General features: G+C 40.2%; 2 protein-coding genes across 3 annotated transcripts in view; one reads left to right on the top strand and one right to left on the bottom strand.

Moving 5' to 3' along the window:
• LOC105832420 (dynein heavy chain 12, axonemal-like) overlaps positions 1-24,102 on the top strand; it is a 111,367-nt gene that overhangs the window by 49,103 nt on the left and 38,162 nt on the right. The window lies entirely within an intron of this gene.
• LOC118645614 lies at positions 2,684-4,619 on the bottom strand. The gene has a single exon (XM_036287039.1). The coding sequence runs from the start codon at positions 4,105-4,107 to the stop codon at positions 2,815-2,817; it is 1,293 nt and encodes a 430-aa protein (XP_036142932.1). The 5' UTR covers positions 4,108-4,619; the 3' UTR covers positions 2,684-2,814.

Genomic DNA, 24,102 nt, shown 5'->3' with positions numbered 1-24,102 from the left:
TGAAATTTCGTGTTCAGTCGTTTGGGGATATTTCATTTGAATTGCATCTAAAACACATAAATATGTAAATACTATATTTTTTATTTATCACATACACACAAAATACTTACTGATAATGACTGAACATAGTTGTAAACCAGAAAAGTTTTTGTTGTTCTTTTTGCCATACCAGCTGTACTCTTTTGCAATATCAACAGTAAAAATTCTTTTTATCACATTTAAAGCAAACTGTTTCATATTTTTGCCGCCAATTTTGGAAAGTTCAATTATCTATATTAGGAAATAAATATATTTTAATATATTAATATATTTTAATAAGTAAATATAAATTACACATTTTTTAATTATTTATAACATAATTAGTTTAAATTTCAATACAATTAAATATTATAAAAAAGATTAAATATCGTAATAAAAGAAAACGTTTTATTTTTTATAATAAATTAAAAAATTAAAGAATACATACTTTACATTAAATGTTATAAAAATAATAACAAATATTATTATTCATCTTATCAATTTATTGCGATAATTATTATCGCTGAGGGCTTCTTCCAGTTGGTTTAAATTATTATCATTTTTTATTGGAAATTGTGACATAATATTTATAGTTTCATCATTTTGAGTATAGTTTACATTGTAATTTTCCCATTGTTCCATGAAATCTGATTGATTTTGTAAAACTAAATCTAATTTTTGCTTAAGAATCGCAAAGTTTTTATATACATAATGCTTAAATTCTTTCTCTGAAAAAAAAAATCAAATAAGTAATATTTAATAAAAATGTTTTTTCAATATTATACTGAATAAGGTTTAATTATTATTAAAAAATAAATCTTATTTAATAAAAAAATTTATATAAAATAAAATATTTACACATCGTAAAATAATTTTATAATAATTAAAATAAATAGAAATTTAGGTACCTGTTGTATTATGTTGTACATTAGAACTACTTCCATGAGAAATATTTTTATTGACTTGGATATTTTGTAAATCTATGCCTTCTATTTAAAAAAAATTAAGAAATTTAATTATTATGTAAAAATTTAATTAAATAAATAAAAATTTTTTAATTATTTTTATTTACTTCTAAAAATTAGTAATTGTAAATTAGAAAATTTTGTCTACTTTTTAATATTACAATAATTTAAAATATGCAAATGTGTTATATATGTATTCGTTATAAAAAATATACATTTGAAAAAATATTGTATTGTATTTATTGTTTATTGAAATAATCTAAATAATATGACAGATATAAATGTCTAATTGTTAATATAATTTAATATTAATTAAACTTACCATTTTTTTTAAAAACATCTGGAGTAAAATTATATTCTTCTTTCTCTATTAATTGTATTTGTTGCATTTCATTTTTTTTTTCTGATAAATGTTGATAATTTGTTTTATCTTGCAATATACGTGATTTATCATTCTTTAAAATCTGTGGTACTTTTGGATAATTATCTATTTCTTTATTTTTAACATGGTCATCAATTTCCTCTTCACTACTTGAAGAAAGTACTTTCGATGCATATAATCTTCTTCTTTTTTTTAGAATTGCCGTATCTTCGTCTGAATTTAAATCTGATAATTTTTCAGCCAATTTTAATTTATCTTTAGCTTTCATAAAAATGTCTGAAAAAATTTTTTTATAATTCTCTTTTAAAATTACAAATAAAAATTTTAACAAGAAAAGTTACCTATAATAACAAAAGTTAACTTACCTGTACTTGCAAATATTCTTTTAACAGGTATTATTTCAGAATTATTATTATTAAAATTTTTCATTTTTTCAACTGCTTTATCATATTCTTTTTGATTTGTTAAATTTGGCCAATATACCGCAGATTTTTTATCAGAAGTAAACCAATTGTTAGGTATTATTTGAAGACCGTCAATAAATTCGACAATATAATACTTTTTATTCATATTTATTGACTGCATGTTATTTTTTTCTATCTATGGTAAACAAAAATATATACAATATTCGATAATATTAATTATTCAATATGTAATAATGGTATAACGACATATGCATTGTTTGAGTATTTCATTATTAACATTTTCTTGCTAATGTCTGATATAAGCCATATACATAATTCAGACAAATTACTAACTACATAAATATCAAGTAACGATGACGAGCATGGAACATCAAATAAATCTTTCTTAATCATATATTTTCTACCAATAACAACTAAACATTTTCTTGTGTTACAATATGCAATATTTTCAACTTTTACAATACTTTTATCTTCCATAAGACAACAATTATTAGCATCATCGTTTACTTTCATAGTATAATTTGAGATATTAATAATTTTGTACTGAGGATTTCCGCAATGATGAATAATAGGAACATTTGAATGTTCCTTAGATAATTGTATTTTAGAATTTTCTTCGTATGCCGAAATTTCATTACATATAGCAGCATTTTTCTCTATATATCTTCTATGTAGTTGTTGTAATGGTTTTTCAGCTTTACGAATTACTTTCTTTATTTCTTGTAAAAAATTCTCATATCTAAAAGCACTGAATAAATCTAAAGTGCCATGTATTCGAACATCATCACACAAATGAATTAAACCATGAACATTATGAGAAATATTGTATTCTCCATACAAAATTTTAAAATTTTTAACGTAATGTTTTAATAATTCTTCAGCATAATTTAAATAATTTTTACATAAACTTTCACAGCATAATATTCTAGTAGCAACGTGAATTGTTAGAAAATGATAATATAAATTATTTGGAAGTATTCTTTCAAGAACAATAGGACCTGTGTATAATAATATTTGTCTATATTCAGTTGCTTTCCATTGTTTTAGATTTTAGATAATTCAAAGATCTCGGTTTTCTAGCAAATTCAACTGGAATTGCATGTTTAATTTTTTCTAAATTGTTTGATAACATTTGACATTTGTAATGTTGCAAACGAAATTTTAAATCATCTGTTGTCCACATATACAAACATTTTCTCATAATTCCAAGGCAAAGTAAGTGCATGTAATCAAAAGGGATATTTTCTATAAAATGTAATTGCGGTATGTATTTTAAATTGGTAAAACCTAAATGATAATTTTCATCAGTTTCATTTAAAAAATCATTATTTGTTCTTTTCGCAGAGTTCATATCTGCAAAACAAATACGTCTATTTCTGTATTCGCCTTCAATTTTACATTTTGTACAACTAAAGTATCCACTGTGACCTTTTATATTTAATATAAAAGATTTTGCTGGAGCGTCACATAAAATTTGTTTTATTTTGATATTGTATAATTTCTCACTCAGAAAAATTCCATTGTTTATCAAGTCAATCATTTCTTCAACAAAATCTTGTAAAAATTCATTGCAATTTTCTGGTTTCTTAGATCCATAATATGCACCAATTATAAAAATTTCTTTATATGGCAAAACACAACCTAAAATTGGCCACAATGATGATGTTGAAGACTTTGATAGCGGTAATCCATCAATGTTAATTCCTAAGTTTATTGAGTGCGCATTATGAAATCTGTGATTATATTTATTAATATATTTTTCTAATGCAACACGAACTCCAAAATGAGAATATAAACCAAGTATGACAGTTGTAATTTCACTGTATTTTGGTGTATGCAATAAAGTTCTAGGATCTTTTGGCAAATTAGTAAAGCATTCATGAGTACGAAGAATTGTAAGAAGACCACATAATGCACCATGATTAATGTTATTAGTTATAGCCCAGTTTTGTAATAAACATTTAAAGTTTCTATTTTCTTCGACATTCTGAACAATATTTAGATTAATTAAATGATTTAAATGATTTGATTCATTTAAATTAGGTGTATTAATTTCTGAACTATTATTCATTTCATACGATCCATGTAATATGTTTGCATTGTCATTTCTAACTTCATTGTATGTATCATTATCAAACTCATTTATGTGTTCATTTAAATCAAAAGTATTGGTATCCATATTTGGCAATGTATAAGTTTCTTCATCATTATGTTCATTTTTATATTCTAATGAATCTATTTCATTATTTATGAGTCTTCTTAAATGTCTAGTTGACATTTCATTAAAGCGTTTACGCTTTTTACTATGTTTCTCCATAACTTCCTTTAATAAAAATTATTTTAATTTTGTAATTTTCAAATTTGTTAAAAGAGAATTAGATAAATTATAAATAAAACTTATTATTTATTTTATACTATAATAGTTTTTAATCCTAGATTACTAAACCATCATAAAAATTATGACAGTAACACATCAAATAGTCAAAAAAGCCATGTTTCAGAAAGATTTGTGTTTCATGCCCTTCTAAGTCCAGAAAAATGACAACAAACTTTTACATGAAAATGGGTGTTTTCCAGCAAGCAACACAGAAGAACACAGTGTAACACAATAAATCTCATCCTTGTTTAACATTGATAAACAACAAGGATAAAATAATTTTGACTGCTTTTCTTTAAGGGAACACAATCGACACAAGTATTGTTCTATCTTTATTACTCATTGAACATAAAAAAAGATAGAACGATGCTTGTGTCAATTGTGTTCCTTAAAAGAAAAGCAACTTTACTATGTTACACTGTGTTCTCTGTGTCGCATGCTGGAAAATGCCCAGTATAACAAATCAACATATAAAGCACATAATAACATGTGTGTCAAATAAAGCACATAATAACTGTGTCAAATAAAAAAATTATGTTTCATTATTTTCCTTTATTATAATCCTATATCATAAGTAAAAAAATAAAACTGTACCTATATTCTAATAAAGTCTAGTACTCTAGAATTAACATGATAATTTAAGAAATTTTTATTATATACATATATGTAACTTACTGTGGGTTCCGTTGAAGAGAACAAAGTGAAAATATTTGTAAGTTAGAACTGAATATGATGTGTTGAAAGTATTATGCATCCAAGTTCTAAAGCTATTACACTGATTAAATACGCAAAATTACATTTAATAAATGTGAATTTATTAAATGTAATTTTGCGTATTTAATAACGTTGTATTTTGCGCAATGTAATTGTAGGTTAAAATCTCGTCTGATCGTATATGCCGTTTCCTTTATTTCTGAAATTAATAGTACAGCTTTATATTTACAAATATATACCACATTTATATATATATACATATATATATGACATAAATTTAAAGCTATTATTTCATATTTCGTATATTACAGGATAATATATATATAATGTAGGTTATGCCTGATGTATCAAGCAAATGTCACTGCAATTTTAAAATATTAAATATATTAAAATTATATATAGTGGTATTTCATTAGTAATATATCAAACATAACCTATGTTTTGTTAACCTGTAATGTAGAAAATCTACCATAGTTTATTAGATTTTTATAATATACTTCATATTTTAAAAAATTAATAAATGTACCTTTCAAAATCGCATCCAATTCAATTGCCTTTCTTTTCTAAAAAATCTATTGTGACGATACGTCACTAAGTCCCGGGCCGACCATCCGCCCCACCACGGGACTCGGCGTCTACGGACGCCCCTCCCGAGAGTCTAGTACCCCCGTCGGGAACCGATCCCACCACGCTGCTGGGAGCGCGTGGGGATCGCCCCGACGGGTATAAAAGCCGAGCTCGATCGGGATCGAGCACCAGTCCCGTCCTGTCGACTGAGTAGGTCTCCGGACCACTCTGACGCCCGGTTCTCGCCGGCATTCGACTATCCTTGTGTCCGCCGACGGAGCAGGCCACCTGGCCGTTCTGCCGCTCGGTTCTCGCCGGCATTCGGCTATCCTTGTTGCGCCAACAGAGCAGGCCACCTGGCCGTTCTGCCGCCTGGTTCTCGCCGGCATTTGGCCATCCTTGTGTCCGCCAACAGAGCAGGCCACCTGGCCGTTCTGCCGTTTGGTTCTCGCCGGCATTTGGCCATCCTTGTGTCCGCCAACAGAGCAGGCCACCTGGCCATTCTGCCGCCTGGTTCTCGCCGGCATTTGGCCATCCTTGTGTCCGCCGACGGAGCAGGCCACCTGGCCGTTCTGCCGCCCGGTTCTCGCCGGCATTCGGCCGTCCTTGTCATCTCCAACGGGGCAGGTTACCTGGCCGCCCTACCCGCCGGTTCTCGCCGGCGCCCCCGGGTCGCGACCGCGTTCTAAGGTGCTGCGCACTAGCGCGCTCCCGTCCGACTGACATCGCTAGGTTAAGTTGTACATACCCGCATAGTCTAAGTAGTACATAAGGTAGCATAAGGAATATGTAAGATAGGATAAGCATTATAATAAAGATCTATTACTTTAACATCGGTGTGCGCAAGTTGGTTTCCCCCCTTCTCTCGAATCCTGGTACCCGGTAAGGGGCCTGTCCGAGGCGTTCGGGAAAGGCGAACCGTCACACTATTTTGGTAAAATTAAGGAGAACGCACCATCAACACCACGTGTTACAACGAGACAAAAGGCCATGAGGTCTGTTCTTTTATGTAAACTGACTGCGTTCAGAGGAAAAAATTGTTCAGTGAGTACTCAGCGATTCCTTAATATGATTGGTTTTTGCTTTTAGTTCATCTCAAGATCTAAGTGTAAAAGCCAATCATATTGAAACGCAAGCGCATTTTTTTATATAAATAAAATAGAAATAACATAAATAATATGATAAATCAATTTAGATAAAAAAATATTTTATAGCTGCTTTTAATTATAATTAAAATATAGCAGTTGAAATATATTTGTTTAATATTGATAAAAAATATATTTTTTTAATAATAAAAAATATACATGACTTTAAAGTATTTAAAATTACTTCAGTAATAAAAAACAAATATGTTTAAACATTAATATATAAAAAGATAATTAATTTCAATTTAGATATTCATTGAATATTCCAAGGATGTATTATTACGATATCCAATTTAGGTCTAAAAAAGGATATCCTATTTAAGTCCTATTTCAATTTTAAAAAATTTTAATTATTTTTTTGCTAGATCACGAGAATATTCTTTTAATATACCTACCAATCACAAATGTATTTTTTGTGCTCATTTTTACTCAGTTGTGAGCTGACGAGACGGGACAGATTTTTTATCCAGGCAAAGTGACTCACGCTGTCTTCGCGCGAATTTTGCACGTATAATAAGTTGACATGCTTCTCTTTTTTGTCGTTGGAAAGCCGCAACGAAAGAATTTTTAGCATTGCTATTTCCTTTTTAATTCCGTAGACGTTGTTTGACACAGTGTTGAGTTTATCAAATTTCCCAATGTTTTTCAGCGCGATCGGAAATTCGATGTCATCGAACTTCATGACTGTTGTATAATGCGAATACGACCGACAACTTCCTTTCACTATGTCTTTTAGCAGGGTGTAGAGCGGCAACCACTGACCACGCGAAGTATGCATTGTACTTCGAATTAATGTTCAGTACCGCTTTTTGCGAAATTATTTTTCGCAGTAAAGTCACGTGTCACCTCGCGTGTAGAGGATTGTACTTGTTCATGTTTACAGTAAAATTTAAGATTCGCGAAAGCGCCCACCCGCTATCACTTTTTTGAAACTCTTCGAGCGAGACCAATGTGGGCTCGATAACGCGTCGCTCGTATCACTTGTTCAAATCCGACATTCAGATTCAATATTTCACTGTTTTTCGTGTTTATACTTTTTTTGGCACGTTTTTCGTCTGTTACAAACACCGTTAAACGCAGTGTTCACTTTTACACTGTTGTGTTTTTCTAGAGCATCCCGCACTCGCACGAGCACTATCCGCTTGTGTCTTTTAAAAACGTTCGCAGTTCGATGTAATTTATGTTATTTACCACACCAGTTAGAACACGATTCTCGAACGCTCTATCTATTTCCCGCTACATGAGTCTGTCCGCGTCATTAGTAGTGCTCGCGTAATTACTGCTTACATGTACAAAACGCTTTTGTAATTATGTCTTTTTACCCTTGAGTCGCGCGATCTTTGCCAACGATTGTCTTTGACAGCAAGCCGAAAACGCTTGACGCAACTATGTTCCTCAAGCTATTGTATAAATTCATCGCATCGCTGCAACCACGCGAAATACTCGCCCAAGGTAGTGACCCACTAAAATAGCAGGCTTGCTCTGACAGCTCGTAATCCTCTTGCTCGAAATTATCTTCCATTTTTTATAATGCCTTTTCACACTTTTTTTAACACAACATCGCACAATCTTTAATTGAGCACTTATATGTAATTCGGCAACACCTAATGCAACATTTATATTTATCTTAAATTTCAAAGTGCTTTAGTCTGTAACGACCTGCCTTTCGCGCGGATTAGCTCGCCGGGAAAATGGAAAGACAAAGGTCCGAGATAATAGACAACGTGAATTTATATATATAATAGATAGATATATTTCAGTATGTACAATATTTACAAGGTGTCTCGTGTGTACGAGCACGCGCCGATCAGATGCACTCGTGCGAGTCGTGCGCGGTGTTTGACAGTGGGCACGGAGTTCGCGGAGAGACGGCGGCGGTCGCCCGGTGGTGGGGTTTTCGGAATCGGTGGGCGCGAAGATCTTAGCGCGGTACGGTACGTGATCGCGGATCGTGTGTTTTCATGGGGCGGTGATGGATGGATCGCTTGGATCTAGATCCGAGAGCGCTCGGAGGAGACCAAGAACTCTTGACCCCCTTGTTTGCCTAGATCATTGCGGCTAGGAGCGGAACGGGCCAGTGGCCGAGAGATCTCGGCAAAGACGGAGAACGCTCCACCCTCAGTGCACTGGCCCTAGGAGACGAAAAAGATTTCGATCAGAGCCGGAGAACACTCGGCTAAAACGGAGAACTCTCCACTCTATTTTCTGATCGCAAGGTTTTAGGAGGCTTCTTGTCCTGTCGTGTCTCACGGAGATCGTTTCAGGAGAAGAAGTGTCTTGCCTCCACCGCGGACGGCCTTTTATACCCGTCCGGGTGGAGGGTCGGCAGTTCTCGGGAGTCTTCGGTCTCATTCGTACTCGATCTCCGATGGTCGGGAGATCGGTGGGGAATCGCGCGACTTGCGGAGGTACTTTTCGCCTCGACGCGATGTGCTATTTTTATGACGGGCCAATGCCCGTATCGTGGCTCGACGGATGTTCGGTCGGGCCGTACGCGGTCGCTGGTCGCCGGTGGGCGGGGTTCGTTACATCACCCCCTCGCTAGCGCTGCGCCTGAATTTGAGGCGCTTATATCCCCTGCGCCGGGGGATAGGATTTTTCTCGGCATGAACGTAGACGGCCGAGTCGGTCGAAACGCAAATGCCATCGCCTGTTTCCTAGTCGGGCCTTGTATTGCCGGCTAACATGCACGGCAAAATGCGGGACGTCGACGGTGATGCCGGGTTCGACGGTCACGGTGATCGGCGGTGGAGGTGCCGGGCCGTACACCTGGAGTGGCTCCAAGGTTGGCCGTGGTCCTGCCCTTGGTGATGGTGATGGCCCGGCTGTCGGTGGTGGACGTTGTGGCCTGGCGGGCGGTGGTTGGAGCATCCAGGCGTTTCGCTCCTGGTTGCGGCGGTCTGACGGCTGGATCAGTCGTCCTTGGCGATAGCCCACCATGGCTACCCGCGCTGTTGGTCGCGCGGTGGGTGCCGGGGGTGGCGTCAAGGGTGCGTCCGGGCGGGCAAACCCTGGGTTAACCGGATCGTACTCCTCCGGGTCCCCCAAAATCTCGTTAATGGCAGCGATAATGTCCTGTTCCATGGCTGTCAGCGAAATGATGTGTTGCTACCGGGCGATTGAAGCTCGAGGCTCCTTGCCCCTCCTCGGTGATCTGTTTGCCCTTGGAGCTCCCTGCCGCTAGTCCTCGATGTTGTTGTTTTCGTCATCTCTTAGCTGGTCGTTGTTTGCCGATTTTAGCTCTTGCACGTGGATGTGCCGGTGCCATTTCCCCCCCCCGGCTGCGCAAATCGACAATAACAGGGGAAATGATCCGTCGAACCTCGAGCGGCCCGATGAATTTTGGCGCGAGTTTTGCATTAAACGCGTCCGCGCTTTTGGAGAGTGGGTGATCCCGCTTCCATACCCACTCCCCGACTTTCGGCCTCCAGTCTCGGCGGCGCAAATTGTAATGACGCTCTTGTCGTTGGAAGGCGCGTGCATTCTGTATTCTTACTAGCTCGTATGCGTCGCGTAATTGCCGTTGTACCGCGTGTGGCGGCCGGCGTTCGGTTTCGGGGGGTTCGGTCGGTCGGCGGAGTTCGCGTCCGTATGTAAGGAACGCGGGCGTGTATCCGGTCGCGTCGTGCTTCGCGGTGTTGTATGCAAACTGAAATTCGCTGACATGTTCGTCCCAAGCGCGGTGATTTCGGCGGACGTATTGTGCGATCATTGTTTTAATGACGCGGTTCGTTCTCTCTACCGGGTTACAATGCGGCGCGTATGCCGGGGTGAGTCTGTGGCGAATCCCGTTTTCCGCGAGCAGCCGCTCGAGCTGTGATGATCGCAGCTGCGTCCCATTGTCCGACAAAACCTCCTCGGGGCACCCATGCCGGAGAATTATGGCTTCGGTGATTTTTTCGGTGACGTTACCAGCGGACGCGCGGCGGAGTACGCGAACTTCCAGCCATTTGGTAAAACGATCTTGCATGGTTAGTACCCAGCGGTGTCCTCGTGTGGTCCGCGGTAAAGGTCCGACAAGGTCTATAGCGACCTGCTGCCACGGCCTTGTCACCGCTGTCGGGTGAAGTAGCCCGGCCGGTCGGAGTTGTGCGGGTTTATGCACCAGGCATTCCGGGCATCGGCGGACGTACCGAGCGATTTCGCCGAACATGCCCGGCCAATAATAATACTCCGCGATGCGAGCGATTGTTTTGGCAATCCCGAGATGTCCCGCGGTCGGTTGGTCGTGATACCGTTGTATCAGTTCTTTGCGGTTTTCTAAGGGCACGCATTCCTTCCATTGGTCTCTTTGGGGTATTTCTTTGAAATCTAGTGTGTGGAGAACGTGCCTCCGAAGTCGGCCCCCCTCTATACGGAAATCTGGGGCAGCTTGGGGCGTTTGTCTCGCCAGTCGATACATGCGACGGTACCATGGGCATTTCGGCGGGGCGGTGGTGCCGGCGGCGCACCGGCGGGACAGTGCATCGGCGACGCGATTTAGCGAGCCCTTTCGATACTGTACCTCAAAATCATACTGCTGCAATTCGAAGGCCCACCGCCCCAGCCGGCCGGCCGGCGAATCGAGTTTCCCCAACCATCGGAGAGACTGGTGGTCCGTGATTACCTTGAAGCGGTACCCCTCGAGATAGCTTCGCATCCGTCGTATGCCCCACACGACCGCGAGGCATTCGAGCTCGGTGGCACTATAGTTGCGTTCCGCGCTATTGAGTGTGCGGCTCGCGTACGCGATTACACGCTCCCCTTCGGGGAAGTTTTGCGTCAGGACCGCGCCGAGTCCGGTCGTGCTTGCGTCGGTTTGTAGCACGAATTGTCGTGCGAAATCTGGGCAGGCCAGCACTGGCGCGGTAGTTAGTGTGCGTTTTAGGGTGTCGAATGCAGTTTGTTGTTCGCTGCCCCACTGCCAGGGGGCATTCTTCCGCGTCAAGCCGGTGAGCGGGGCGGCGGTAGACGCGAAGTCTCGTATGAAGCGACGGTACCAAGACGCTACCCCGAGGAACTGTCGTACCTGGCGGACGTTCCTCGGGGCCTCCCACTGGGCTATCGCTTCGGTTTTCTCCGGGTCGGTTCGGATGCCGTCGCGGTCGACGACGTGTCCCAAGTAAGTCAGTCGGTTGACGCAGAATTTGCATTTGTCGTTATTGAGTCGGAGGCGGGCACCGCGAAGTCGCCGAAAGACCTCGCGCAATGTCTCGAGGTGGTCGGAGAACGTTTCGTTAACGACGATGATGTCGTCGAGGTACACGAAGACTCGGGGCTCGAGTTCGGGGCCCAGCACGGTATCTAGCAAGCGTTGAAAGGTTGCCGGCGCGGAGTGCAATCCGAATGGCATTACGCGGAACTGCAGGAGGCCCTTCCCGGGGACGGTGAACGCGGTGATCGCCCGACTGGCGGGGTCAAGCGGTACCTGCCAATACCCGCTCTTGAGGTCCAAGGTAGTGAGGTACCTTGCCCCCCGTAGCTTGTCGAGTGTCGCGTCGATCTGTGGGAGCGGGTATGCGTCGGGCTCGGTGACCTCGTTTACGCGACGGAAGTCGACGCAAAATCGCGGTTTTCCGTCTTTTTTTTTTACTATTACAATCGGGGAGCTCCACGCGCTATGAGATGGCTCGATCACCCCTTCGCGGAGCATTTCCTCGACTTCGGCGTTTATGACCGATTGCATTGCGGGGTTGCGAGGTCGGTACCGTTGTTTAATCGGAGGGTGCCCGTTTCTTACCCGGATGGTGTGCTGGATTAAGTCGGTGGGCCCTTGTACGTTTTCAAACAGCGGCAGTTCGGTTTTTAGAAATAATTTTAATTGGTCGGTTTCGCTTGGCGTAAGGCTGGTGGAGCTCGTTCGTGGCGGGCACCCCGGGTCGCCCGCGGTGGCACGTCGGATAGGCGGTGGTGGTATGGCCCCCCGTAGTCGGGCCCAGAAGTCGACTCCGATTAATATGTCGGCGTCGAGATTCGGCATGATCTGTAGGTCATGCCAGATGACCCGGCCCGCGGTATTAATCGGCAGGGTCATGTACCCAGTAATTGCGGTACTCGTTCCGTTGGCAAGGTGGACTTGGCCGGTGGCGGTTTTTATTATCAGCCCGGCGGTCTGTAGTACGGCGGCGGTGTGGGGGCTCACAAAGGAGGCTTCCGACCCGGTATCCAGGAGTGCCAAAAATGACTGTGCGCGAATGCGGAGTGGGAGGTGCGGTCGCGGCCGGTAGATTACTCGGAGGGTCGGGGCGCGGCCGCGCCTCCCTCGGCCCTGGTAGCGTTTCCCTGCGGCGGATGGCAGTCTCGGGTGAACACGCCGTCTTTGCCGCATTGGGAGCAAAATTTTTTCGGGATACGGCGGCAGTCAAAGCGGGTGTGCCCCCGCTGCTTGCACCGCCAGCAGCATTCATTTTTGTCGTATGTGGCGGCTGCAGTGGCGGTTGTTTTTGGGGGAAGTTGGCGCGTCCTGCATTGTTCTTCCAACGCCTCAAAATCTTCCGCGCGCCGTAGCAAGTCGTTGGTGCGGGTCACATCGTCGCGTCGGACGTACATTTTGTATCGCGGTTCCATATTTTCGTATAGAATGTCTATCTGGTCGGCTGTTGTGTACCCCCCCGCGCGTCTCATCATTGTTAGTAGGTCGGTCGCATACTTGCGGTAGCTTTCTCCGGTCTTCTGTACGGGTGCCTGTATCTCTCGTTTTAATTTTGCGTGGTAGCGCCGAGGAAGGTAGTATTCGCGAAATTCGGACACGAAATCGCCCCACGTCTCCCAGCTCGCGCGGTTGTTGCGATACCACAGGAGGGCTTCCCCCTTGAGAAGTTCCGGTAGCCCCCTTAGTAGTTGGTGATCGTTGTAATCATATTCGTTTTGTAATTCTTCTATTCTCTCGAGAAATGCCATGGGATCTTTGCCCTCGAAGTGACAGCCCCATTTTCGTATTTGGTTCATCGCTTTTGCCTGTGGCTCGGCGAGGTTCCCCCCCTCCGGACTGGAGATCGCGATACGCGGTGGGTCCGCCGATCCCCCCGGTTGCAGCGGCATGTCAGCGAATTTTTCCGGGTTGCGTGTTGCGTATTCGCTAAGGCGGCGTCGGATTTCGTCGAGTGTGCCGTGGGTCTCGAGATTTAGTCCCCCGAGCACGGATATAAGTTCGGTTTTTGACGCGAGGTAAATCCACGACTTCGGCATCGGTGTGTTGCGCGGTTGTCTATTATCTGTCGGAGCGGTTTTATCGGTCCCTGTTCGGGCGCCAATGTAACGACCTGCCTTTCGCGCGGATTAGCTCGCCGGGAAAATGGAAAGACAAAGGTCCGAGATAATAGACAACGTGAATTTATATATATAATAGATAGATATATTTCAGTATGTACAATATTTACAAGGTGTCTCGTGTGTACGAGCACGCGCCGATCAGGTGCACTCGTGCGAGTCGTGCGCGGTGTTTGACAGTGGGCACGGAGTTCGCGGAGAGACGGCGGCGGTCGCCCGGTGGTGGGGTTTTCGGAATCGGTGGGCGCGAAGATCTTAGCGCGGTACGGTACGTGATCGCGGATCGTGTGTTTTCATGGGGCGGTGATGGATGGATCGCTTGGATCTAGATCCGAGAGCGCTCGGAGGAGACCAAGAACTCTTGACCCCCTTGTTTGCCTAGATCATTGCGGCTAGGAGCGGAACGGGCCAGTGGCCGAGAGATCTCGGCAAAGACGGAGAACGCTCCACCCTCAGTGCACTGGCCCTAGGAGACGAAAAAGATTTCGATCAGAGCCGGAGAACACTCGGCTAAAACGGAGAACTCTCCACTCTATTTTCTGATCGCAAGGTTTTAGGAGGCTTCTTGTCCTGTCGTGTCTCACGGAGATCGTTTCAGGAGAAGAAGTGTCTTGCCTCCACCGCGGACGGCCTTTTATACCCGTCCGGGTGGAGGGTCGGCAGTTCTCGGGAGTCTTCGGTCTCATTCGTACTCGATCTCCGATGGTCGGGAGATCGGTGGGGAATCGCGCGACTTGCGGAGGTACTTTTCGCCTCGACGCGATGTGCTATTTTTATGACGGGCCAATGCCCGTATCGTGGCTCGACGGATGTTCGGTCGGGCCGTACGCGGTCGCTGGTCGCCGGTGGGCGGGGTTCGTTACAAGTCTTTACGAACTCTGGACACATATAGAATTATAACCCGGTTGACGACAGTTTCAAGTTGCGTTAATTCATATTCACTCGAATCATTTTTTCACGTCGCTTTCGGATCATAAACTTTGCATGGAATGTGATACCATGCGCTTCCCAACCAATTATGTACAGTTTTGTAACTCATCATTTCTTTGTCTTAACCGAAGCGCTACAGCAGCTATACATCGGCGCTCTGCAAGATTTTCATTCTTTGAATGCATGATTTTTGAATGATCTCATTAGAGAATATAATTTATGTACGTGCCTAAAGCAAATTTTGTCACAGCTGCACATTGGCGCTTGACCTTGCATTTGTATTCTTCGAATGCGTGATTTTTGTATGATATCATCAGAAAATATGTAAAATTTGTGTACAAATGATTTATGTACGTGTCTAAAGCGCATTTTGCGTCATAGCTGCACATCGGCGCTTGATCTCCTGCTCATCAGAAAATATGTATCAAATGCTTGAGGGACTATGGGATTGTTACTATTACTATTAAGGCATGTGGAAGGTGTACAATATAAAAAGAGTTCTGATACCTCATCATCTGTTTGTTACAAGATGGACAGCAAAGGCGTTTCTGTAACGTTACTGCTCAATCAATCGGCGAAAAATGGACTTCAAAGGCTTTTCAAAGATGAACTACTACGTTCCGATCCAGCAAAATGAAGCGTGTGATAAACCATAAGTATTTTATAATTTTTAAATTCTTCATACTTTTCTACAGCTCGCGTTCTTTTATATTTTTTACATTATCACAACCGCGCTATATTCCTGACATTTTCGGAAGGAGATTTGCTTTGATGGCTATATCCTACAAATATTTAGGTATGGGAATCAGCGTGGGACTTAAGCCTTTTGGAGATGATTCTTGGTGACAACAAAGGCAATGAGATATCCCTGTTACATCACACATGGATAATAGTGATTGAAAAACGTATAAATATCGAGCGACTCCTGCAGTCAGCTATCGCTACATCGCTATGGATTGACAATCTTCTTATACAACTCGTCAAAATACGTAACGAGTGTGTCGCAAAATTCACCTTAAATAACAAAATTATGTACATGAAACCATCGACTGTACAATTTTTACTAAACCTTGAAAATGTTATTAATAATGCATATTTTAAGTTGTCGCAAAATATGTATGTTGTAAAAAAACGATATATTCAATTTGTAAACTGCTTGCACCGAAATAATATTCATGAGTACGATGAATGCAAATTATTAAATGTAATATGTGTAAAAACTTCGCTCTTAGATTGCGAATTGATGGCTTATACCAGACAATATTTTATACGATGCGTTACGAAATGAATAAATGAAAAAAATTTATAAATATTTATTCTAAATTATTTTCTCTTTTCTATTCCTTTGCAGTATAATGGCGTGTACAGAACTGAGTAGGAGGTACACAGATAAGGTGCGATGGGTGAGAACGCATGCGAATGGGAGACTGCGTATGAAAGAGTGAATGCAACGGATAAAAGAGAAAGAGCCGGAATGATAAGATTGCATGGGTGTTCGGTTGGAGATATCGCGTACGGGCGAGAGAGATAGATTCACAATAGAGGGAGAGCGCGAGCACTACGGTGATGGTTGCGGCAGCGAGCAGAGGCAGCGGCGACGACGGTGGGCGGCGGCGAGCGCGGATCCCGATTCCCCCTCTCCCGCTCTTAGGGACGGTCGTGAAAATCCTGTGTCAGCAAATGTCTCCGCGCCGCAAGACTCCTTGATCTGCGTGACGTCATGCCCCCTTGCGTCTACGAGTTCCCCCGCTCGACCCGGGAACTGGCTTATAACCAACTACTAACGAGGCTCTTAGAACGCTCTCAAGCAGTGCCACTCGGGCAATCAGCTACACCCCGTGCGATTGGTGTTTATCGACTACAGTGTTGTGAGAGCAGATGAGCGAATGAAGTTTAAATGAAAAGTGAAATATATGATGATGTCACTTCATTATCTATAGACATTTCTTTTGTACCCGACTCAACGTGATCCTTTCCTGACAATCCTCTGAGGAAGCCAATTGCACGACTCTCACTCTACTTGAAAGCGGGACTGGTAAATCATGGAGAGACGATATTCGCTCAAATATTCTACGCGAACAAATACTATGAGAAACCTAACCTTCTCTTATTAAAAAAATAGACGACCCGGTATCAATCATCGCGTTCACGTTAAAATTATAAGTATTATTACAATTATCTGTGTATTATTACAATTATCTCCCGCCCGTCGGCATCACCGACCGCGCACGGCCCGGCCGAACACCCGCCGGGCCGCAAAAACGGGCACCGGCCCATCCTAATCGCCGCACAAAAGCGTCGAGACGATCCTCGTCTCCGCTCCGCGTATTTCCCCGCACTCTCCCAGCCTCCACGGGAAGGGAGCGCGGGGAGACCCAAAAATCCACGAGGATCTCCGATATAAAAAGCCGCTCCGGTGGAGGATGCGACACTTCTCGATCCGACCGTGCACTGGTATCCCGATCCCGACCAGAGTACGACTAAGAGAAGCTTCCTGCGACACGGCTATTAGGGTAGAGTGTTCTCCGCCTTAACCGAGAGCTCTCGGTACCGCTCGCATCCAAACTCCTAGTTTTCGCATCCGTAGCAGAGGGTAGAGCGTACTCCGCCTTCGCCGAGAGTTTTCGACTTCGGATATTCCTAACGCCCGATCATCCGGCTCGAACACAACGGGGGTGGAGTGTTCTCCGTCTCCCTCGAGAGATCTCGAGATCGACCAGCGTTTCCTCGATCACTAGACGCAAGTCGAAATCACCGCGCAAATACCCCGCGCTTCACGCCGCGTACCGCGCACCACCGATCCCGAGGCTCCGGCAATTACCGCCCGCCGCACCGCTCGCCTCACCGCATCTCGAAACGTCGCTTCACGCCTCAGGGCATTGCTCGCCGGCTCGTCGCCGTACACCGCGACTCCCATCAAACTATTCACGCGACCAAGAACAGCTGTTTCCAACCGAACGACGCATTGTATATATATTCACCTGTAAATATTGTACATAGATCTCAAGACTTAAGGGGTTACACCAACCTAGCAGGAAAAAAAATTCGATTTTTTTTAAATTACATTTTCTTGAAGCTTCAAGTTTCGAGAATATATTCTGAAAGTTTTATGTTGATATCTGCAAAAATGCCGGAATTACAGATGATTGAGTAAAACGGGATCGAGCGTTCGAGTGCTCGAATTGGAGCAATATCAACATAAATCGCTACTGGACGATGATGTGATTAAAGCCATTCGTCCAATATTTGGAAACAACTTTCTAGTGATAATTTACTGGAGAAATGCGTCGGTGGATTTACGCAAAACGTTAACGAAAGTTTGAACAATCTGATTAGGCGCATAGCGCCAAAAGTGCAGCACAGCGGTGCACACGTTGTGCAAATTGCTGCCAATATTGCTACATACACATTTAATGAAGGTGCTGTTGCATATTTATTAATGATAATAAAATAATTGTGCTGCATATTGCGAAAATCAAGACCGAGCGCGCATCGATGTGGCCGAAGTACGAGCGGAGAAGGCGACGCGAGAAGGAAGGATTGCTCGCCGTCAACAAAAGTCTTCACAGAGCGCTGCTGCTATTGATGTGGAAGGAATCTCATATGGCCCCGGAATTGTCGACTAGAGGTAAAGTGCAAAATTCGGCTGTTAACAATAGTAGAACTAAACTTGAAACTTTAAACGCGTTTTTCTCTAAACATGGTTTTCAAAGTCGGTGACCACCAGATCTCAAAAACTAATCGGTGGATCGTTTTCAAATTTTTACACAATACTCTCAGAAACATTCTTTTGTCGGTGACGATCTTTTTTTTTATCAATCTTCATTAAAGATTAAAAAAATGAAAAGGACGAAAATTTTTTGTTTTTTTTTTAATTTTAACTTCAACTCATCGCCATTTTGTAACAAACGATAAAATCGACAATCGGCGATCGTCACCGACAAACCACTACTGTTAGCTTAAAAACCCTATTTTTTTGTTTTGTTTCAGATGGATCGTTTAGACGGGACAGTGGTCACCGCAAAATGCGTTTTTCCAAACCTCAATGTGTGTCAGCGGCCATATTTCTAATGTCCGTCGCCATTGTTTAATCAAAAAATTTTTTTATATTGTCGAAACATAAGTCAATAATCACACAAAATTTTATTTAATTCCCTCTACCCGTTTAGAAGGAATAAAATATCAAAGTTAGGCCTGTTTTTCGACCGTCTAGGTTGATGTAACCCCTTAAATATATTATTTTATTTCATTTTACCGAAATCGAGTCTATTGTCTCAGGGACCTTTCTTACACCCGATCTCGGCGAGTTAAAGTCCGCGTAAGAAATACGATCCGTTACATCTGTGATTGCGTATTTTACATTAGTTATAAAAAGTTCAATGTTATCACTCATTTGAATAACATCCGTAGCCTCTTCGATGGATAGTTGATTCTTCTTTGTCTCTTCACGACATTCACGAATCTTGTGTGCCTTGCTGCCGCATCGAAAACATGAACCTTTCTCTCGTTCTGGTTTCGTGCTTTTATATGGCCAAATTCATTACAGTTAAAACAATGTAGACGATTTTCACGCGATGTCTCAGTCTTACTCTTTGACTCTTCGTTTTTCTTCTCATGATGTCGATTCATCTTTTCGATTTTCCTTCTTTCTTCTGCTAAAACGTCTTTCAGTATAACGAAAGCGAGAGATTCGCAAACGGGGTTCAATAAGTCGTCGTCTGTACGAAACTGTTGTATGCGAGCTTGATCTCGCATGCGGACATCAGGTATTCCATCAAGCAAGTAATCTATCAACTTGTCTCTTGAAGTTTTATTTGCCAATACCATTTTGGCGTGAAAATAACTCGAAAAACTTTCAGTTGATTGCCATGTACGTTTTCCGAAATTTCTTCTTAATTCTAATTTGCTTCGTCTGTGGTTATCTCATGAGATCCATCCAACAATTCATCAGTGAATAATTGAAGATGGGCCGGAGACGAATGAAATAATTATTTTGCTTTTTCCTTAAGACGCGAACTTAACAACTTCTTCACTGCGTCTTTGTTTAATCGGTATGTGCACGCAGAATTTCAGTCTGTCCCTTCCATGTATCCTTATCACCGGTAAAATCAGCAAACAGATTACTGATTTATTTATTCGTGTTAAACTGTTGATTTCATCACGTTCGATCAATCGTAATTCTCTTTGTAACTGCGTTTTCACGCGTCAATAATTCAAACTCTCTGCAATAAATTATACGAATCATTATATTCTCTTCCTTCTTCCCAGTTATTAACTCTGTGATTATTCGTGTTGACAATCGCAATATCTCCTTGTTGTGGAAACAAAAGCATGTCTTCTAACTCGATTGTCATCGCACTCATTACGTTTACTATGATTCGAGATAGCAATTCAGAATCCACTGCTATTAATCGTACAATCAATTCGACTTTCGAACCTGCTGGATCCAATTCCTTCAAAATCTGTAATTCCAGAACTCTAAATTCCGACAATTTATCCATGACGCATCAACATGCAGTTTGTCACTCACGATCAAGCGGTACAATGTGGCACTTCCACAAATATTCGCCCGTATCATTGACGCCGCTCGCACCTGTTTACCTATAAAGGTCAAGTTCAAGGTCATCATTGAATGCCTTTTTTCATTTCTTACAACTTTTGTATTTAAAATTTTTCAAAAAAAAACGTCATCTAAAGAAATTATTCAAAGATGTCAAACTGTAAGACGCCATCTTAAAGCCGCCATATTGAACTTAAAAAACTCCAATGTGGTTTATTAGAGTAGATATCCATGCCACTTTTAATAGTGATCGCGATGCTCTAGCTGTCTAGCAAACTGTGTTCTCAGAAAGCGGATTTTCTAAAAAAACTTGTGTAAAAGAGCGTAACGGAATAAGCATGTAAAATCTACTTTCGCAAATATCGGATTCAAATTTATGCTGTAAATTTACATTAATGTAAAATTTCTTTAAACAGTAACTTGATATCTCTGTTGTTTTAATTAGCAGATATAGAGGGGAAAAAAATTAAGAAAGTCAAATTTCTTGAAAATGGCTCAATCGATTTTGATGAAATAAATATATGTTATAAATATCAATGAGATAATTTTTCAAAAAAATTAAAATAAATTTTTGACAAAAAATAGAAATTAAAAGATTTTTTTAATTAAAAAAATTTTTTTGAAGGTTGTGTTTTTGATTGACACCAACCATATTTAACATAAATAGAATATTCTCTATTCTCTATAATTTGTAGAATATTCTCTAACATATATTTTTACTCAATTTTTTCAAGCCGTGCAACGTAGTGAAAAGAAATTGCTCTGGTGACGCTGCATGGTACACTATTGTGGACTTCCGTAAATTTGGTAAACCATATTTAAAAATCCAAAAGTTTCTTTAGAGTTCTAGTATTCTTTCAAATTCTTTCTAGAGTTCTCTGTAAGAAATTTCAAGAGTTCCGTTTATTAAATATAGAAAAATTAAATTTAAAGATATGATGCGCTAAGTTCACGCAGCGCACCGAATTGTAAAAATCAAGAGACACGGCAGTGTCTAACGCCAAATAAACGCGAAACGGCTATGTATTTTACGCGAGTATGCGATTTGCGAGCACTTGAGATTATAAAATCTCAATAACAATTTAACCTATCAAGTTTAAACTAGGTTCAATCGAAAGCTTGAGTTTGATTTATATAAAAAGTCGCGATATCTCCGCTCATAAAAAAGCACATAGAAAAAATTAAAAAACTGTTTTTATTTTTTTTATGTGCTTTTTTTATGAGCGGAGATATCGCGACGCAAAGTCCAAAATGTAAATTTTTCATTTAAGGTATGTCGCCGCCCTTTGTCGAGTACATAAATTCAACACTAAAGGGCAATCCGGTATAACTTAGAAGATAAAATATTGATGTAAACTATCAGAAAATGTAGAATTATTGTAAACCAAGCTAGAACTTGTAAGAAATAATTGATTTTTACGATTTAGTGCGCTGCGTGAACTTAGCGCATCATAATTTTTAATTCAATTTTTTTTATATTAATCAACGGAACTCTTGGAAATTCTTACAAAGAACTTTAGAAGTATTCGAAAGAATACTAGAAATCTAAAGAAACTTTTGGATTTTTAAATATGGTATGACAAGTTCATGAAAGTCCAAAGTAGTGCATCATAGCGCAGTGTCACCAGAGCGTTTTTTAATTATGTTGTATCACTTGAAAAAATTGAGCAAAAATGTATGTTGTAAAGGATATACTAGGGATTATTTATATTAAATATGATTGGTGTAAATCAGAAACATAACGTCCCCCAAAATTTTATTTATTAAAAAAAATTTTTTATTTCTATTTTTTGTCAAAAATTAAAAAAATTTTTTTTGAAAATTGTCTCATTAATATTCATAACATATTTTTTTATCAAAATCAGTTAAGCCGTTTTCGAGAAAATTGACTTTAAATAATTTTCTTTTTCCCTCTATATTTCTTAAATTTAATTTTTCTTAAAACAATGGAGATATCAAGTTATTATTTAGGAAAATTTATGTTACATTGATGTGAACTTATGGCATGAATTTTAACCCGATTTCTGCGGGGGCAGATTTTATATGCTTATTCCGCTAGGCACATTGGCTTTTTTTTATAAAAAAAACTCGCCATAACTTCTTACCTTTGCATAGTACGTCAATTCCGATAGTGCTATTCGAAAGAGCAGAATTTTTTCTTCTGGAAATGGTATCCGAATTTTTTTCCAAGTCAAATACATTGAAAGTTATTGTGTTGAGAGTAAAGTACAAAGAATGGCTTTCCAGTCCTTAAAGGATTAACCTTCACTTTAGGTCGTTATTAAGTGTCTCAATAACAACAATATATTAAAACTACTGCAAAAACACTATATATCTGCAAGTCGTGTCGGAAAAATGGGCAGAACACTAAGGAAATCTTCGGACTTGTTAATAATCGATTTTAATGAAAATTATGTACGTTGTAAATTTTAAAACGTACAATGTAAAATGTTTGTTTTTATGCACTTGGGTAAAAAAATTTTGGTAAATTACCGATCAAGGGAGCCCGCCCCGATGACCTTGGCCTTGACATATGTTGTCAAGATCACCCTCCTAAGTGACCTTGAAAAGATTTTAGGCGTCGCTCGTGATTCGTTAAAAAGTTATTAACAAAAAAAGTTTCGATAAATACGACACATAATTATTTAGTATAAGAGTATATTAGATGAGTTTGCAACTTTCCACGTTTAGCGAGGTCCATCCCCTCTACTTATAGAGCGAAACGACGTCCACGCTTGTACTTTACCACAAGGGTTTGCGACATTAGATTTGAAATTGTGGCCAAATAGCGAATTAAAAATGTTTGGGTTAGGTTAGAAGAAAATACGGAAAGGAGGTGCAGGAGAAGGGGCAGAGCTCCTCCTCCGCCTACGCGTTTTCTAAGAATAACCCAATCAATTTTATGTTGCTATTAGGATAATGTGAAAACATTGGAAACTAACAGTGTGGATCTTGTTTGGCGTGGAAAGTCGCAAATCCATTTAGCACTTTTACCGTATTTATGAAATGTATATATTTATATGAACACGTGGCAATAACAGAATCATACTTAGACTGTAGGAATTTGTATAGTCAATATTAAGAGCAGTGTTGTAAATGATCTAGATCAATGATTTAGATCATCAATCTAGATCAGCTTCTATGATCTGGTAAATATCTTCTTTTTATGATAATTTTTGATCTGATATAGATTTTTTAAATTATGATTTTGATCTATAAAAAATTAGATCTTTTTATTACTTGACTCGAATGACTTTAGAAAGTCTCTATCTATATTGTAACCTCTAGATCAATAGTTTTTGAGATTAAAGCATTGTGTCCGCGATGCTAGAACTTGGTCCAAGTTCGCGATCCGGGAAATGTGTAGCCAATTAACTTGCATATTTTAATTTACTTATGTATAATTATATATGTATACTTATGAATAATTAAATTATTAAAGTTAATATCACAAATAGGTTGTTTAATTAATTCAAATTTTTGTTTTGAAAGTTCCGCGTGAATTGTGCGATTTTCTACTGCGCATGCGTACCACTAAATTTTCAAAAGAAAAAATCTCCGACGGCAAAAACTTCCTTTTAGAGGCGTAGAGTGGGGGTAATAAAGTAAAACTATCGAAGATTTTCTTCTTTGGAGATTTCTGGGACATTCCTAAAAGCCCATTAAACAAGTTTAAAAAACTTCAACTCCTACCAAATTGTCAAGTAAAAAAAAAAAAGATCTTCGATCTAGATCAAAATTAATGTAATCTATGATCTAGATCAAATGTAT

The sequence above is a fragment of the Monomorium pharaonis genome, chromosome 5 (genome assembly GCF_013373865.1).
Source record: "Monomorium pharaonis isolate MP-MQ-018 chromosome 5, ASM1337386v2, whole genome shotgun sequence".
Taxonomy (NCBI): domain Eukaryota; kingdom Metazoa; phylum Arthropoda; class Insecta; order Hymenoptera; family Formicidae; genus Monomorium; species Monomorium pharaonis.
Note: the sequence above shows the minus strand (reverse complement) of the source record. Positions and strands in the feature narration are given on the sequence as shown.